General features: G+C 37.4%; 1 protein-coding gene across 1 annotated transcript; it reads left to right on the top strand.

The window, feature by feature from the left end:
* Positions 1-8,217: 8,217 nt before the first annotated feature.
* On the top strand, positions 8,218-9,587 carry LOC111895574 (transcription factor HEC1). The gene has a single exon (XM_023891660.3). It carries the CDS (start codon positions 8,453-8,455, stop codon positions 9,218-9,220), a length of 768 nt encoding a protein of 255 aa, XP_023747428.1. The 5' UTR covers positions 8,218-8,452; the 3' UTR covers positions 9,221-9,587.
* Positions 9,588-20,650: the final 11,063 nt, after the last annotated feature.

The raw sequence follows: 20,650 nt of genomic DNA, 5'->3' as shown, positions 1-20,650 counted from the left end.
AGTCATTATTTTCACTATTCTCCCCCTGTAAGTTTGCATGTGACCCAACATTTGGAATGGAATGCCCCCCCCCCCAAGAAAGGAATATCTGTATTGACGTTTTGAGTGGAACTCTCCCCTGGATTGGAGAATCAGAAGATTTTGGTTGAGGGTCATTCAAAATTGGTTGCTCAGGAGGAATATCTGCATTTTTGGCAGCTTTGTCAACAATCTTGATCAGTTCGTCTTCTTGATTGTATTTTGTGTTTCATTCTAAGGAAATTTCTTTGTGAGGTTCATCAAAAAAATTTAGAAATTCCTCATATAAATTCATGAAAGAAATAGTCATACAATTTTTTGATGAAAATTTTTCCTCAGATTGACAATCTTCTTTTTGATATTTCATCATATAATTGTCATTAAACCTGATGTAGTATGTTTCCTCAATCTTCTTTGACTTCTTGTTCATAACTCGATAGGCCTTTAATGTCAAGGAATATCCCAGAAAAATTCCTTTGTCATCTTTCACGTACAATTTATTCCAATTGTCTTTAGAATTTAGTAAGAAGCACCTAAAACCAAACACATGAAAGAATTTAACATTAGGTTTCCCATTGTTCAAAATTTCATATGGAGTAATCAGAAATCTTTTGTTGATATAGGAACGATTCTGAGTAAAACAATGGGTGGCAATGACATCCATCTAGAAGTACAAGGGAAGATTCACAAAAGACAACATTGTCCTTACAGCTTCACAGAGAGAGTGATTTTGTCTTTCACCTACGCCGTTCTGCTGTGTAGTGTAAAGCGAAGATAAATTATTAGAAATCCCTTTTCCGGTCAAATATTCTTCAAACGCATGAATTTTGAATTCCGAACCGTTATCACTATAAATTTTCTGAACTAGCTTTTGTAATTGTAGCTCCACGTGCTTGATGAAATCTATCAGCTTCTGAGTTGCATCAGATTTTTTCTAATAAAGAATACACAGGTAAATCTAGAAAAATCATCGAAAATAACCAAAATATATTTGTTACCACCAATACTCTCGATGGCAGAGGGACCACATAGATCAATGTGCAAAAGTTCCAGTGGTTCAATGATTTTGGTAATTATAATGGATGAATGACTTTTCCTCCTCTATTTTCCGAGCTCACAAGCAGCACATAAGTGTTCATTTTTGAATTTTAGAAGATGTAGCCCGCGTACGAGATCACCAATCACGAGCTTGTTGATATCCTTGAAATTCCGATGGGAAAGTCTTATGTGCCATAACCAACTATCATCCGAAGAGGATTTCGTAAGCAATCAGATAAAAGATTTTCCTTGGATCTGATTCAGATTCGTAGGATACATCTCTCCTTTCCTTCTAGACTGTAAAAGAACAACTTTAGATTTCTTTTCAATAATTTTTGAACCTTTATCATCAAAATACACATTCAGACCTATACCTACAACCAATTGAGAAATTCGGATTAGATAATGTTGTAAGATTTCAACGTAAGCTACCTTCCAAATTGTGAATTCACTATTTGTGATCATGCCATATCCTTTTAATTCTCATGTAACGTTTTTTTCCAAACATCACTCTTCTGACATCCTTTAAAGACCGAAACTCTTGCAACTTCTTTCTCCTTCCTGTCATGTGACGAGAACAGCCGCAATCAATGTACCATTCTAAATCACACTGTTCGTCACGCATAACCTGCAAAATTTAGGGAGTTTTAGGAACCCAAACCAACTTGGGTCCTTTTGAGGATTTCTTTTGAACAAGGCAATTTACTTTTAAGCAACCCAAAAGGATTTTGTTTTCAAAGCACAGTTCATCCCTTTTTCCACTTTAAAAACTTCAACTTTCATATAACAAAGATTAACTTCAACAACATTAACTTTTCGTTGAATGTATTCTTCGAATTTCGTAGCCATTCTTTTTCTTTGAGGGTAATTTTTGGTTCCGAAGCAATTTTGTTTTAACTCTTAAAACTTGTCATTTGCCTATAGGTTTCAAAATTCATGACTTTTCCAAACAAGCTTGATTGGAAGAAAAACTTGACTTTTGTTTCAGAATTTGAGATGAATCTTTATTTTGATTAGAAGATCGTTCTGTGTTGACAAAACTTTGATTGGTATTCATTTTCTTCCAAACACACTATCTTTTTTTCTATATCTAGCATTCAATCATATTTTCTTTGCAATCAATTCTTTAATAGATTTGTGAATGTTATATTTCAGTTTTTCCTTTCTGATTGGCGTTTCATTCTCTTCCGAAGAGGTTTCACTTGAAACATCTTTTGTCCCACATGGTTCGACGTTTTCGTAACAAAAGTTCCACGTGATTCGATGGTTCTGAAACGAATTTTCATTTTGTTTTCCAAGAGGTCATTTCAGAAAGACCTTTTGTTTCATACGCATTATCTATCGGCTTTGACCAGAATAATTCATCACACCCCTTCGTATTATCATCAGTAACCAAGGATGTTAATTCAGATGTGTCATTTTTCCAGTCCTTTCTTTACAAAACATGATTTGGAACTGTTTGAACTTTCAGAAAAATAGTTGCTTTTTCTTTTAAAACTTTTGAACTTTTGTTTTTAACAATTCGAACAAATTCGATTGAGTTTTTTGAAATCAAATTTTTCTTTGGTTCATTAACATTTTGTGCAAAAATAGAACAATCAATTTCGTCCTCTACATATATTTCACTCATTTCACTTTCATCAAATTCAGAAAAATTCTCAGAATTAAGTGCATTGTCTGAACTCAATTTCTTGCATAATAAGTCATATTTTTGCATAGCACTTAACTTAATTTCTTCTTTATCTTATTCATTTAACATTTCTTTCAACATGTTATTATGGTCTTTGGACTGAATATATTCCTCAATTTTCTCAAGTCCAACCCTGTAGGAATCAGAAACGTCATCCGAAGAAACAATCGATTCGCATTTATAGAATTCAACATCGATTTCATTATCTTTCAATTCAAGAAAGGGTAAAATAATTTTATGCAAATGTTTCCCTATTTTACAATCCAAATGAAGCTGAGTAATATTAAAATATAAATGCTTAGCAATCAAACAAAAAATATTCCTTTGTTTCAAAAGTGCAATACAATCTCTTTTAAGGTAAATAATATCATCTCAAGATCTAGTAAGCTCTACTTCCAAAGTCTATACTCTTAATATTCTCTCTTCACTCTTAAATGTTACCCTATTAAGTTGATCATTCGTATTAGAATTATTGAGATGAGTTCATTGTATACTATCATTAAAATTAGAAATAGTATATCACAAGTCATCTAATTCAGAAGCATAATGGGACACAGAAATATTAAGAGATTTGAGAATAGAATGTACCTTGGCAACCACCTTCTCGCACTCTTTCACTTGCTCCGAGACTGTCTTTGTGGCGAAACAACTTTTAGATGCTTTTCCACCATTAGTAGCATATCCTCTTGGTTCGGAACTACCATTATGAACCATCAAACATTTGTCTTCATAGCCTTGCTTCTCTGAATTCACCACAACGCACCCTCCATGGGTGGGTTTCCTTACCTCATCATCTTCTGAATCTGTAAACCACACTTCGACTTGACCATCATCACTTTATTCTTGCACTATCAACGTTGGTTTTACATTCGATACACTTTTCTTTCTGAGTTCCTCTATCTTCTGAACATAATACGCTTCATCTTTCTCCTTTTCCTTCTTCACATTCTACTACCTTAGCATGCATTCCTTTGCGAAGTTATTTTTTCCATCATAATAATTACAGTCATAACCCGAATCACCCAACAACCTATTTTCCTTTTTCTCCTCATCATTCTGAGAACTTTTGTAACTCTCTTCTTTTGGCTTTTCCGAGCTGGAATTACCCTGCTTGTACTTGTTTATATAATGAGAGAAATTCTTCTTAAACAACTTCTTTGGATTAGAAACCGTTAATTCTTTTTCTTCATTTGAGAGTTCACTATCTAAGAAGTCGGATTCGGAATCATCTTCTGCCGACTTCTTACCTTTCGCAACTAACGCCAAGTATCCGACACTAGAAATAAGCTTTGCTTCCTTAGTAACTTCATCTTCATGAGATCTCAGAATACCCACTAGTTTGGCCAACGAATAGTTTTTGAATTATTCCTGTGCCTTAACACTGGAAACTATAGCCTTCTATTCAGATCTGAATCTATTCATGAATGTGACTTTTTGTTCAATAACTCTATGCTCCAGATTGTATTTGAGCATTCTACTTAACAAATAATTGAAGCGATTCAACGTCTGATCTGACTTCTCATCATGGTTTTGTACAAACGATCCAAACTCCAACAAGATCATCGTTTTCAAATACTGTTCTAAATCAACATCACCCGAATACAACTCCTTCAGCCTATCCCAAATACCTTTTGCAATATCACATGCACTAACAAGAAGAAAAGTGTCTGAAGCAAGAGCAAATCGAATGATTTTTATTGATTTTATATTACGCATTAGTTTATTCTTGTCATTGTTTGGAATGTCACTATGTTCAATAATGAGTGCATTATAATTACCCAGAGTTTTGATTGCTTTTCTGGTACTTGAATACGTGAATGTTTCCTGTGTCATTTTCTGCCATATAGTGGAACCATGTTCTTCGATTCCAAGAGCGTAATCTTCAAAGTGAAGAGCCCAAACTTCATAATCTTTTGGAAAGAGGATTGGAATCCTTGTCGTAGATCCAATGCTGCTTGAGAGATTGAATGAAAGAGCATAAGGATTGTCATTAGGCATATTGTCAAGAATTCACTAAAGCATATATAAAACCAGATGTGTAAAACTTGAATCGAGTTCAAGGGTAATCTAGAGATCTCGATCTAGGATCTACAGTCGATTGAAACGATTGAGACAACAACAACATATCTAAGAAAAACGTAAAACCCTAACAAAACTCGTTACTCGATAAAAGAATAGAGAATTGATTACACTATCTCCTTCTCTGATACCAACTGTGAGAACAATAATGATCGATAGTTTCTACATTTTAGAGAGAAAGTAATGACAAGAAACAATGATCAAATGTGTGCCAAATGCTTAGATTAAAATGGCTCTACAAGAGTTCTTAAAGACAAAACTTTTCTATGAGAGCCTACAAAAGGTGTTAGGGTATTAAAAGCGTAACCCTAATATGTTACATGCATGCTATATATATATATATATATATATATATATATATATATATATATATATACAATATATTACATAGCAGTTTAGAACCTAGACAGGTCCATTTCGGAATGAACAAAACTATAAAAGCATACATTTGACACAACACTTTATTATACCAAACAAATAAAATCATGTTTATGAACTTTTGATCTTCAAAATGGCTACTATCTTTATTCTTATTAAATTTTATAAAAATTAACTATTTATAAAAGTAATATATTACTTATAAAAATAAACAAATTAAAAACCATCTATTTAATATTACATACCAATGAATAAATAAATATTACAACCGTTTATCAAATCAACACAAACAACGTACATGGACCTTGATAGTTTATGCACATAACACATACACACACACACACACACACACATATATATATATATATATATATATATATATATATATATATATATATATATATATATATATATATATACCACTTTGTTGTTCTAAAACACTTTGGTGACATAATATTCATGTAAATTTGTCACATGAAATAACCATTATTAATATTTTCAAGTTGTCTTATAAAATATGTATGAAATTTTCTTATAAAAAGAAAACCATGCGTGTTTTCCAAAACAAAGATTATACCAAATAATCTAATAATCTAACCAAGTTTGGAAAAATGTTTGTGATAGTTTAACCAAAAACGCTAAAAACGGAAACATAAAGTTTAAAAATAGAATAAAATTAAAATCACTTTAACCCACCAAGGATCATTTTTTAAAAGCGTTGAAAGATTAATACATCCGTAGAAAGAAAAAGAAACAACCTTTGAATAATTTAATCCTCTCGAGAGGTTACAAGTTGATGAGTAAGGAAAAAGACTCGAAATAGAGATTTTGTAGAAGTATCCACCAAGCAAGGATAAACCACTTCAAGATGCTAGTCTTCATTTCTATATAAGTTGTTCTCAAGCTATTAAGACTAATACCAAATAAGCCTTAAGGTGAAGTGTAACGTCCCAAAATCACAACATAAAATTTTCATTTAAAATAGAATTACCCATTAAAACCTTTACTTAGAATCATTAAGTGACATTTATTTTTTTCGAAAACCATAAGATTAACAGTGTTAATTTGCAAAAACAGCAGAAACCAATATCTTCGATGTGAGTATACAGTCTTGCTGAGCTCTTCACACGAATAAGCTACAAAACATTTAATCCACAACTGTAAGCGTAAAGCTTAGTGCGTTCACAAATATACCACATAATGCACCATATATACATTGCATATAAATAAGTTCTCGGTTCTAGCCTCGATCTACCAACTCTCCTTTCAACATGCATACATCACACATAGTCATCATACTTATTGTCAATTGGAACTCTTGCCACTACACATCTTGCCAGGGGCTACATCCTGGTCTTTCATTCTATTCATGTCCATATCCATGTCGAGGACAATGTTAATATTGACAAACGCCTCATAAATATATAGTCATATGTAAACAAGAGTCAGATAAACAGTCGAACAGATGATCCTACCCGTAAGCAATAAATCAAACAAGAACCATGCAACAAGGCTTTAGACCAAGATTTCTTAGGCTATCCAACTTAAACTACATACACCCCCTAGGTATTTACTTAATGGTCAATCAATACTATCATTACCTTAGTTATTCATGACATCTAATCGTATAATACAATCAACAGGAAAAACCCCACCAGTCTAGTATTCCATGACACCAAGTGTCTTATAATGCACATATTTAACAAGAAGTTATCCTAGCCAAGTAACACTTGTAATATATCAATACCACTATCCTAGCATACATATGGTATATAATGTTATACGTGGCATACTAAGAAAACTCACCGAAGCACAGGACCGGAGGAACACAACAACACTCTCACTTGGTTGAACTGATCAATCCTGCAAACTGACTATCACTAAATAAAGACGAATCCTTAATCGACAACCCAAATCCTTTAATTTTGACCCGAAGCCAAACTATTCAAAAGTCAAAGGTCAACGGTCGACGAAAGTCAATGGTCACCACGTCGTAGCAAGTCAAGACAAAACAATCACAATGCAGAGAACAACTACGTCGTGGGCCTTCCATGGTTACGCTGTGATTTCTGACAGGATGCTCTTTTCATCATTAAGAGCTTAATCCTTACAGATCAAAGCCTAAAAAATTTTAAACTTTTCATTTTCAGTGATGTAATGGATAAAGTTTCCAACTTTACTCGTTATGACGTCACTTCAATACAAGATCAAGAACACTATGTCCATTAAGCCCTTAATATGACCAAAACATGTGCATGGTTCAAAAGGAACCATGAGCTAACACTTTTTCCATCAGATTAGGCAAAGAAATGGTCACCAAGCAAGTCTAAGATTCTAGAGTTGCTCAAAACTCCAAGAACATCCTTTCAAAGGATTAAAAAGCAGCTTAAAGCATGAAATGAGAAACAAGAATGTTAAAGCTAGAAGCTTTATACATTCCAGAGCTCCACGTTATGGTCACCCTCTTGCCAAGTCGTGGTTCCAAGCCAACTTCGATCGTCATTTAAATGACATGACTACGTTGTGGCTAGATATGTGTCACGCCGTGGCATCATGTCTTTCCTCAAAACCTTATCTTTGAAGTCCAAAATCTTCATCTTATCAATTTCGGAAAACGAGTGTTACAAGAAGCAACTATACATTCTGAATATAACTAGTTTTTTTTTATCTCTTTTATTATCATTTCCTAAATTACTTGTTAAAATATTATTCTCATAAAATAATTATTTTTCTAATGAAATACAAGTGTTGATTATATATTGATTTATAATCTAAGTACTCTAATAAATAATCAATAAGTAACAATTTGCTATAAGATATTAAGATCATATATATTAACAAATATCATTTTAAAATAATTTTTAAACATTAAGATTTTTCATATATATATATATATATATATATATATATATATATATATATATATATATATATATATATATATATATATATATATATATATATATATATATATATATATATATATATATATATCAGCTTTTGTGTTGAATTGATAAGCTTTTCAATATACAAAACTAAACGCATTTCCGATAGTCTCTCTCTCTCACACAGTGTGTGTCTATATATCTTTCTCTGCAACATTCTGATACAACTCCCAGTCTATCTATCCCTTCTCTTTACTTTACCCATCCCTCTGTCCCCTGCCCATTAGCTTTTCAAGAGCACGACACCCCCATAACTTTCCACTTTGTACATTAGGGTTACTATAAAAGGAAAGTTTACGCTGCAATGGACATTGAGTTTCTCAAATCCATTTCCGAGGATCAAACGGACATGATGATGATGTTGCAGCTTGAAAAGCTCCCGGATTTCGGTGGTATGTATGGAGATGATCAAGAGCCATCAACTGAGTTCACAGATCACGGAAGTAGCAGCTCCACCAACGTGAATACTAACATGTCGCAGTTTATGGAAGATTCACGTTTCGGATCACCTGCACTCTTGAACCCGTCTAGCACCATCTCTTTCACCTCTCCAGCACAAACTACAGGTGGTGAGGTGCAGTTTTTATCAACTGCGCGGTGGAGGAACAGTGGTAATGTAGACGGTCAGTCTTCGGTTGAACAGAAACGTAATTCTATGGCAGCAATGAGGGAGATGATATTTCGTATTGCAGCGATGCAACCAATTCACATTGACCCGGAGTCCGTGAAACCACCTAAACGGCGGAATGTGAAGATATCCAAGGATCCGCAGAGTGTGGCTGCGAGGCATCGGAGAGAGAGGATTAGTGAGAGGATTAGGATACTTCAAAGACTTGTTCCTGGTGGTACAAAGATGGATACCGCCTCCATGCTTGATGAAGCGATTCATTATGTGAAGTTCTTAAAGAACCAGGTACAATCACTTGAGAAAGCTGGCGAGAACCGACCTTTAACAGCCGCTGGGATTGGTTTTCCGGTGCCGATGACAAGTGGAACTTACATTCCCATGGGAACATCAGCCAAAGTTTATCAGCAGCCTGCCCAAAACGTTCAGAACTATTTAGGTGCGTAATTAGTTGAGAAGAGAGATATATTTCTGGGTATAAAATATTCCATATCATGGTTATATGAGCGGCTTTAATTGTTGTCATAGCGATATCTAATCTTGGGATTTTGAATCCATGCAAGTTGTACTATTTTAATCACCAACTTCTCTCGAAAAATAACATTTGAAATATATAGATGTTATTTTATGGGAAATTAGATAGTCCAATTGGATAACATTATCAAAAAATAAAGTTTAGATGTTACAAGTTTGTTCTCTTGTTTTGTATTTACAATCACCTGGATTAACATATATGCATTGGCAAAGGGGTGATAAATGATTACATGTTTGAGAATTTTGGATCTATCGAAAGAATATCATTAACTTTGTGTCTCGAGACATCTCTTATGAAAATTTTGCAACAATTTTTTTTAATTGTTTCATTGCTAATTTATTTATATTATCAGTGACATACGTAGAATGACTGTATCCATGTTTTGTGATTAAAAGAAATGTTTAATTTTTATGCAAGATAAGTTATATATAAATTAATAAAAATCAATAAGATTATATGACACCATATATACCATTATAATATACTGTATTATTTTAAGTCGAATATTCACGTGACGTAGAATTAATTTTTGTAACAATAAGTTTTAGTATTTTATAAATTTAAATTATAGTTCTTGTAATGATATACCATATATTTACAGATAACAGTGGTACTCATGTATTATTAAGTCTAGAATTGTCACTATTTAATGATGGGAATGGTTGGAACTCTATTATTCCAATTAGAAAAAAATGAGGAACTCAAATAATGGCAGGATGTTAATTGTTTGTATTGTAATTCAAATAATCAAATGTTTGTTTCTTATTTATTATGCAACCATCTTGTCTTCCTCACTCCCCACCAAGCCTCTCTTTTGTAAAGAAAGATCTACTATGTGTTTGTGTGTGATAGAGAAACATATCAACAGTGTCAAGAAATTAATAAGTTTGTCTTTTAGCGATGTATATAAGTTAAAGAAAAACATATTAGTTTTTTTCTTAATCTATTGGTATCGTGACACCTACTAGCAACAAACATGTGTATTTTTATCCTGATGTGTGAGTACCAAAACAACGAAGATATTACATATTAAAAATTGGGACCATTTGAAGAGGGGTATGGGTTTTCATATCCATGATTTTCAAGGCTGAATGTTGAAAAAGATGTAACCATTTGGTACAAGATTGAAACTTGGCACATGAGTGGCTATTTTATTCTTGTAATATAAATCATTGAGACAACAGTATTTATATTTATGGAAGTGAAGCAAAAACAAATAAGATGAGTGCATATATCATTATTATTTAACTGTAGATAAGGTAAAAAAAAATCAATCAAATAACAGCTAAACAAAGGTGATTTGGTAAACCCATATGTAATATCCATTTTTGGGTATTGAGTGACACATGCATTTGGAATCAGTTTCAAGGTATTCAAGTATTTGTGACGCATCGAGTAACTATGTGATTATGGTAAGTGTCAGCCGTGAGGCAGGAATGCACGGGAATTCTGGTGCACCAAAGGAGAGTTGTAATTTCCAAGTCTCCTCACCACCCCAATCACAACAGTGCAAGCAAAGCAATTTGGTCGTTGCACGAGGAAATCACGTGAATTACTGACATGTTTTTATAAAAAATAGGCATTGTAATATTGCTTTATATAAAAAATGTGCACTACAACTTTCTATCTCTTAATTATTCTAGTCTAATGATGAGGTGTCCCTACGTCATTGGGCTGACACGTGAACGTAATCTACATGTGCATTTATCCTTACCTACGTGGATCTCTTAATTAACTATTTGTCTTATCTTAATTGCATGGAGCGCTAAGTGTTATAGGAACCAATATCATTTTTTATATTCATATAGAAAAAAATATATATATTTCTTTTATATATATATATATATATATATATATATATATATATATAAGAGAGAGAGAGAGAGGTGAGTTCAATTGATAAAAATAAAAAAGGTTGAGAATGGGAAAATCATTCTCAGCCACTCATTTTATCTAAACATAAAAAGACACGGTGGCAAACTTATAAATATGATAACAACATTCAATCTCAAATACGTATATGTAGAGATTAGATTACAGTTCAAAGTCATTCATCGTTCATCATCCAAATTTCTTCTCCAACTTTCAACAATCATCCAGATTTCTTCAATTAAACCATCATCAACATCATCCGGTGCTAATCAATAATCGATCTTCGTCAATAATCAACACGATTCAACAGTTAACAACAAAAATTCGTTTTTGGCTCTTTTAATTCAACATTCAATTGTGCTTGAATATGATCAAATCTTCAACATCTATGATTAATTATACTCCCAGCGTTATTAGATCGACATCATCGATAATCAACAAAAATCCACTTCATATCATTAATTCAACTTCGATTATCAAATAAAACTTCAAAGTTGAGGTTAGAAAAAGATCAAATCGTTTTTTTTTTTTTGAAAATTTTCATATAATTCTCTATCAATCTACTCTTTTGTAAGATTTAAATAGTCAAAATATCATGTTTTTAACATTTTAAAAAAAAGTTAAATTGTATGTACTCCAACTGATTGATGAAATGCATAAACTAAATTACCACGTTATATTCATATATGAATATGTTTTCTTAGTATATTATTATTAAAACAAAAAAAACAAATATGCAAAGCTGTATGGTATTCATATGTGAATAACATATAAAAATTATTTATATTTGTGAAAATGTCTTGTAATATTCATATGTAAATATAATGTTTAATATTCATGTAACATCCTGTTTCAGATTGTCCGTGATTAGTGTTGGTGGGCCAAAAGTCGGGCGCGAGAAGGTTTAGGGTTGAGGCGAGTTGCTAGAAACGTAAGGGATATCATTACCTTTCAATATGTATGAGGATTGTGGAATCAAAGTTTTATCTTAGAAGCTATGGAAGTTTGGAGGGTTGACAACTTAAGTCCTTAAAGTCAAGAAATTGGCAGCGAAGTACGCTGGGTGTACGTATGCGTACGCTTAGCGTACAGATACGCGTGTTTCTTAAGCAAGAGCCACCTAGTACGCTGGGCGTACCAGGGGTACGCTGGGCGTACTAGGCACAGAAGAAAACCCTAATTTAGTGAAGTGTCCGTATAAAAAGAAAGAGATGGTCTCATTTCTGGCCACCTTCTTCAGTTATTAAACCCTCTTAAACCCTAATATCCGCTCTTGAAGCTTATGGTGGCCATGATGAGCTTGTTTGTGTTCTTGTGGACTTTTGAGAGTTAAGAAGGAGCATGGAAGGGAGTGAAGTCGAAGAGCAGGTTGTGGATCTGAGCTTCCTTGGGGCTAGAGCATCATTTGAAGGTATAAAGCTCCAAGCATTCCCTCTCTTTTTGTTTTGTGCATTTTAGGGTCCATTTTTGGGTTTTTGGTCCCAAGCTTGAGACTTTATGAGTTGATGCACTCCAAAGCATAATAACCTGTCGTTTTAAGTGTATCTAGTGATGAAGAACCATAAAAATGAGATCTTGATCGTGTGAATCTACCCATGCATGAGTTATGAGCATTTTGGGTTAAGAAAGTAAGAGTTCTTATGTGTTGTGACCTCATCAGCCATGCAAAGGCTTAAATTCGATAACTTGATGGAGTAAGAGATGTTAAGAAGTCCAGATCCAAGAGATAAGTTAAGGTCTTAACGGGTTATGACCCAGAAATTGATTTAAGCGAAACTGAGAGTACGCCCAGCGTAATCCTAGTACGCCCCGCGTACTGGGCTGAGGTCCCCGATCAAATTTGTGCATGCTTGAGTACGCTGAGCGTACCAAGAGAGGTACGCCCCGCATAACCCCTCTGTAGGCTTTTGGGCTAGGTGATCTTTTGGGCTTTAAGTGTTGGGCCAGAATCCTTGGGCTTGCTTAGTGGAGCCTGTGAATAGAGAATTAAATTGATGTCTTGGGCCTCATTTTGGGCTTGTCTTGTAGGGTGAGGTTGGGCCTTGGGGAAAGCCCATTTATTATTGGGCCTTGGTGGGCCCAATAGGTTAGGACCGTCATGGACTGGTAGATGGTCTATCTTTAGACCTGGTAATTGAGAAATTGGACTTAGTTTCTGATTGGGTTAATTGTGGGATTTGAAACAGAGTTAGAGGTTAGTGTTTGGCAAGCAGCATGATTGGAGGCTGATTCTTCGTGCCAGGTGAGTCTTCTCACTATACGTTACCTTGAGTGGTATAATGAGTTGACCAGAGGGTCTTATGTGCTATGTGTGAGATTACGTGCTATGTATGAGATTATGTGCTATGTGTTATATGTATGCTGTATGATTGTGTAGACCGGACCAGAGGGTCCAACGATATAGACCGGACCGGAGGGTCTAACGATTCAGACCGGGCCAGAGGGCCCAATGAGCTATGACTGAACTAGAGGGTCCGACGAGCTACGGGACTAGAGGGTCCCGCTGAGACATCTTGACCAGAGGGTCGAGTTTAGCCTTGAGTGGCGTATTTGTGGTATGTGGTATTTTGGGGAACTCACTAAGCATTTATGCTTACAGTTTGTTGTGTTGATGTCTCAGGTACTAGCGAGGACCGTGGGAAGGCGACGGCGTGACACGTACACACACTGATGGAGTTTATTATGTGTAGAGATCTTGGGATTTGTTTTGAAAACATTATTGATTATGGGTTTGAAATTGTGATGTGATACATTATGTGTTTTTGAAAACGAAAAATTATTTTGAAATTTTACGGTGTTGCAAGTTGGTATCAGAGCCTTGGTTTGAGGGATTCAGATGCACCTTCGGGCGTATTTGAACTCAAACCGAGGATTTGAGAAATTTTCAAATAAAACTAAAATTTTCTAAAAAGAAAAAGAGGTTTTGGAAGCAAACAGAGTATAAGGTGTGTACGGTCAGCCAATGCCCGAACGGTGAATCCCCAAAATACTCTTACATTATGTGTTATGAGTTATGATATTATATAAAATGCATGTTAGAGTAGGCTAGGTAATCATATTAGGACTAGAGTGGACTGATTTGTGATGCCTTAGCCTAGGAGTTTTCTGCTGCTATGAGATGCTTGAGAGTGAGCAGGTAGCAGTGAGGAGCTTACGAGAGGTCTGCGGGAGATTAGACTATGCATAGCGAGATCAGAGTGCTTGTGATCTAGGATCCTAGGAGGAGGACTTGGGGTGAATACAGATGCGGTGTGAGCGGTAGTATAGGGCCCATACTACCGAAGACACCGGATCAGTGAGCAGTCCAAGTAAGAATCCTTAGGGTACTAGGGAAACACGTGGGGACGAGAGATCAAGGAGTTGCCATGGTTCGAGTACCATGCGCCGTAGCAGATGGAGGAGTGATGTTGTGGTTGGAGTACCATACATCGGAGCAGAATGAGAAGTGATGTCATGGTTCGAGTACCATGCGCCGTAGCAGATGGAGGAGTAATGTTGTGGTTCGAGTACCATACATCGGAGCAGATTGAGAAGTGATGTCATGGTTCGAGTACCATGCGCCGTAGCAGATGGAGGAGTGATGTTGTGGTTCGAGTACCATACATCGGAGCAGACTGAGAAGTGATGTCATGGTTCGGGTACCATACATCGGAGCAGATTGAGGAGTGATGTCATGGTTCGGGTACCATGCATCGCAGCAGATTGAGGGGGATGTCATGGTTCGAATACCATGCGTCGTAGCAGATTGAGAATAGACGTCATGGGCTGAGTACCATGGTTCGTAGTAAATGACGCTTGTGGTTCTCCGGTTATCCGGTTATGATTGAGTATGTGGAGATTGGGCGCGATGAGGTTTTAGGCCTGAGGGCCATGATTGAGTCAGAAGAGGCATCCCTTGAGAGGGAGGTCGAGAGCATTTCAAATATTTTTGGTAAGATGTCAGATGTAGTCGCAAGAATCAAGGATGAGTGGAGATGGTTTTATGGAGGATTACGACTTGAGAGGAGCAATCAGCCGAGAGAAAGGGGACACTTTTTGTGGCCTGAGTGGTGCTATTTCCGCTTCATGTGGGAAACATAAGAGGTGTGAGACTTCGGTTTTGGGGTTAGGAGTAAACCCTGCGGGTGGACATTGATGGCGATGTTCCACCAGAGTTTTTGGCAGCGTGTCTGTCGCGAGAAATGATATACCATGAGCAGGTTGTTACTTGGGACTGAGATGGTCAGGGACCAGGATGCACCCTACTTGAGTATAGTAGGATGTATGCTAACTGTAGCAATGGGTGATCCAGAAGAGTATATCGGGGCGGTGACCCTTATGTCTATGTTGGGTATTGAGTACGGGAGTAGAGTCCCTGTTCTTGTGATGATTCACACGTTGGTTGGGAATACGAGGATGAGGAGTATGATGATTCAGAATTTCCAGTTTGATAGTCAGGATTATTACTGGACAATTGAGATGTTCGGTAGTGGATGGTATGAGATTTTGGAGGGACTAGAGACAGTCGTGACGAGAAGTTCTTGAGGACTTCATCAGAGATTCAGGGAATTTTGGGGTTGCTTGATCCCTATGTGGGGAGGTCATGGGGCATCGTGTAGCGCCTTCCAAGAGTAGGTGCGATGTTCTGGTAGAAACTGTCTGTGGGATAGTTGTTAGTGCGTCAATTGGTGATGGTTCGAACCCTAAGTGGGGGAGAACCGGACTTTATGGAGGGGATCAGAGATTTGCTCAAGGGCAGTTAGAAATCTGGATATAGAGACCTGCGGTTCGGAATCATGAGACCAGGGTTATTAGTGGTCAAGGCGAAGTGCAGAGCGACATTATGCATGAGGTACGTTATGAGAACGGACGTGTGTCTCCACGGCAGGTGGCCATTGGTCAGGAATCTGGTGGTGGTTAGGGATGTTAAAGATGGTAAGTTCGTAGGGAGGGTATTGGCAACTGAGGACTTATGGTTCGATGTATGGATTGTTATATGCCCTTTTAAGGTATTTAGGACATAATCGGGTAGCCAACTCCCGGGTCGGTAGGTGTATTCTTGTATGGGTTTTGAGCAGTAAAGGAAAGAACTTCGGATGGTCATCAACGCGTTCTGAAACGTTAGCGATTCGTTCGTGTTCTAATGGAGTGTTTGGATACACCGAGGTTGCGTGTTGGGTATAATGAAGGATTATTTACAAGATTCGCAGAGAATGTATTGTTGTACCTGCAGGATGCTAAAAATCGGAGACAGTGGTTGAGGCAGGACTTTGGAATGTTGTGTAATGGTGTTCGAGGGATCTGAGTATAATGCCTTGATTTCCGAATTAATTTTAAGAAGTCTTGAGTTTGTGACGGCAGGTGGTGTATCAAGTATCTATGACTCTAGTGAGAGCCTTCGGGTACTGCCATTAAGAGGGATTATTTAGAAGAGAGGATGTTATGATGCTATAGGGAGCCATAGCACTCATTATTCAGAGGAGGGTGTGGTGATGCTACGGGGAGCCGTGGTACTCACTATTCAGAGGATGTTATGATGCTACGGGGAGCCGTAGTACTCATTACTTAGAGGATGTTGTGGTGATGCTACGGGGAGCCATGGTACTCACTAGTCAGAGGATGTTATGATGCTACGGGGAGCCGTAGTACTCATTATTCAGAGGAGGTTGTGGTGATGCTACGGGGAGCCGTGGTACTCGCTAGTCAGAGGATGTTGTGATGCTACGGGGAGCCATAGTACTCACTACTCAGAGGATGTTGTGATGCTATGAGGAGCCGTAGTATTCTCTAGTCAGCGAGAGGTGGTTATGAGGGAATACTCTTTTATTAGAGCACGATACATGAGGATCTTGGGATTGAGTAGCTCTAGTATTGAGTTTTTTGGGAGTATGGTGGTTAAAACAGGGGCGAGACTGGGGTCTCCGTCCTTGACAGGAATCACTATATTTGAGTTGATTGGTGATTGTCGCATCATAAGGGAATTGGGAAGGTGGTATTTGTGCTGGGCGCAGGATGAGTCATGGGATAAACGTTTCATTGGGACATGAGGTTCCAAAGTTGGTACAGACCAAACTCTTGAGTTGATTTTGGCATTAATGGTGTGTGGGTACACGAAGTGAGATTCTAGAATTCTGAGATGAATCCCGTCCTGAGAGGAGGGATTATTGCTTTCACCCGATATCTTAGACCTAGGTAGGGTCGGTTCGTGGGTACGGGAAATGCCAGGTTCTGGAAGAGATTTCATGAGGAGTTGGGACACGTTTTTGCCCTTGACTGAGTTTTCTTACAACAATAGCCATCACTCGAGCATTAGTATGCCACCCTTTGAGCTGTTGTGCAAAAGGAAGTGTCGGACCCCTATTCGTTGGGGAGAGGTAGGCAACGGTTAATGGGTAGTACAGAGATAGTGCTTCAGACAACAGAGAATATTTAACAGGTCAGACAGAGGTTGTTGACCGTTCATAGTCGCCAGAAGAGTTATGCGGATAGGAGACGATCTGCGCTCGAATTCCAGGTCGGTGATTTTGTACTCCTGAAGGTATCTCCTTGGAAAGGAGTGATTCGATTCAGGAAGAGGGGCAAGTTGGGGCCCCGGTATATCGGGCTGTTCAGAGTGATCGCGAGGGTGGGCAGGGTAGCATATCGCTTGGAGCTACCTGCGGAGTTGGATCTGATTCATGATACCTCCCATGTGTCACAACTGAGGAATTGTATACCCGATGAGTCGGCAATGGTTCCACTGGAGGATATCCAAGTGGATGCGAGTCTGTATTGTGTCGAAAGACCAGTCGCGATGGTGGATCAGAGGATCAGTGAGTTATCGGGGTTTGACATTCGAGGAGCGAATATCATGGTGATCCTTGAGTAGGCGGTCTGGCGGCGGGTCAGGCCACTAGAGTTTCCAGATTTTAGGATTGAGCGTATCAGCGTCAGAGTGGTTGGATTAGTTTTTATTTTGGGAGTTCTGTGTTGGTTCAGTTGTCCATGGAAGAAGATTTCGGTATGGTATGAGATTCATTCGGTGGTACCCTTTGGCGATAGTATAAATTCATATATGGCTAAGGGTCGATTTCGAGGGCGAAATCTAATTCAAGTGGGGGAGAATTGTAACATCTTGTTTCAGATTGTCCGTGATTAGTGTTGGTGGTCCACAAGTCGGGCACGAGAAGGTTTAGGGTTGAGGCGAGTTGCTAGAAACGTAAGGGATCTCATTACCTTTCAATATGTATGAGGATTGTGGAATCAAAGTTTTATTTTTGAAGCTATGGAAGTTTGGAGGGTTGACAAGTTAAGTCCTTTAAGTCAAGAAGTTGGCAGCGAAGTACGCTGGGCGTACGTATGCGTACGCTTAGCGTACAGATGCGCGTGTTTCTTAAGCAAGAGCCACCTAGTACGTTGGGCGTACCAGGGGGTACGCTGGGCGTACTAGGCACAGAAGAAAACCCTAATTTAGTGAAGTGTCCCTATAAAAAGAAAGAGATGGTCTCATTTCTGGCCACCTTCTTCAGTTATTAAACCCTCTCAAACCGTAATATTCGTTCTTGAAGCTTGTGGTGGCCATGATGAGCTTGTTTGTGTTCTTGTGGACTTTTGAGAGTTAAGAAGGAGCATGGAAGGGAGTGAAGTCGAAGAGCAGGTTGTGGATCTGAGCTTCCTTGGGGCTAGAGCATCATTTGAAGGTATAAAGCTCCAAGCATTCCCTCTCTTTTTGTTTTGTGCATTTTAGGGTCCATTTTTGGGTTTTTGGTCCCAAGCTTGAGACTTTATGAGTTGATGCACTCCAAAGCTTAATAACCTGTCGTTTTAAGTGTATCTAGTGATGAAGAACCATAAAAATGAGATCTTGATTGTGTGAATCTACCCATGCATGAGTTATGAGCATTTTGGGTTAAGAAAGTAAGAGTTCTTATGTGTTGTGACCTCATCAGCCATGCAAAGGCTTAAATTCGATAACTTGATGGAGTAAGAGATGTTAGGAAGTCCAGATCCAAGAGATAAGTTAAGGTCTTAACGGGTTATGACCCAGAAATTGATTTAAGTGAAACTGAGAGTACGCCCAGCGTAATCCTAGTACGCCCCGCGTACTGGGCAGAGGTCCCCGATCAAATTTGTGCATGCTTGAGTACGCTGAGCGTACCAAGAGAGGTACGCCCCGCATAACCCCTCTGTAGGCTTTTGGGCTAGGTGATCTTTTGGGCTTTAAGTGTTGGGCCAGAATCCTTGGGCCTGCTTAGTGGAGCCTGTGAATAGAGAATTAAATTGATGTCTTGGGCCTCATTTTGGGCTTGTCTTGTAGGGTGAGGTTGGCCCTTGGGGAAAGCCCATTTATTATTGGGCCTTGGTGGGCCCAATAGGTTAGGACCGTAATGGACTGGTAGATGGTCTATCTTTAGACCTGGTAATTGAGAAATTGGACTTAGTTTCTGATTGGGTTAATTGTGGGATTTGAAACAGAGTTAGAGGTTAGTGTTTGGCAAGCAGCATGATTGGAGGCTGATTCTTCGTGCCAGGTGAGTCTTCTCACTATACGTTACCTTGAGTGGTATAATGAGTTGACCAGAGGGTCTTATGTGCTATGTGTGAGATTACGTGCTATGTATGAGATTATGTGCTATGTGTTATATGTATGCTGTATGATTGTGTAGACCGGACCAGAGGGTCCAACGATATAGACTGGACCGGAGGGTCCAACGATTCAGACCGGGCCAGAGGGCCCAATGAGCTATGACTGGACCAGAGGGTCCGACGAGCTACGGGACTAGAGGGTCCCGCTGAGACATCTTGACCAGAGGGTCGAGTTTAGCCTTGAGTGGCGTATTTGTGGTATGTGGTATTTTGGGGAACTCACTACGCATTTATGCTTACAGTTGTTGTGTTGATGTCTCAGGTACTAGCGAGGACCGTGGGAAGGCAACGACATGACACGTACACACACCGATGGAGTTTATTATGTGTAGAGATCTTGGAATTTGTTTTGAAAACATTATTGATTATGGGTTTGAAATTGTGATGTGATAAACTATGTGTTTTTGAAAACGAAAAATTATTTTGAAATTTTACGGTGTTACAATTCATATGTGAATATACTGTCTAATATTTATATGTGAATATACTATGTAATATTCATAAGTGAATATATCATCTAATATTCACAAATAAATATACTATGTAATATTCACATGTGATATACAATGTAATACTATGTAATATTCAGATATGAAAATATTATATAATATTCATAAGTGAATATACCATCTTATATTCACAAGTGAATATACTATGTAATATTCATAAGTGAATGCATCGTCTAATATTTAAATATGAATATACTATGTTTATTATATGCTATATTCATATATGAATGATACTTAAATTGTAAAAAAAAAAATTAATCATAGTTTTTATTCATAACTGAATAACGAATGTACTGTAGTAAAAACCTAATTCATTTTTATTCACTTATAAATTTTGGTATATTTAAAATCATTTTT

This window comes from Lactuca sativa, chromosome 4 (assembly GCF_002870075.4).
Source record: "Lactuca sativa cultivar Salinas chromosome 4, Lsat_Salinas_v11, whole genome shotgun sequence".
NCBI lineage: Eukaryota > Viridiplantae > Streptophyta > Magnoliopsida > Asterales > Asteraceae > Lactuca > Lactuca sativa.
This window is presented reverse-complemented; position numbering and strand designations above follow the sequence as displayed.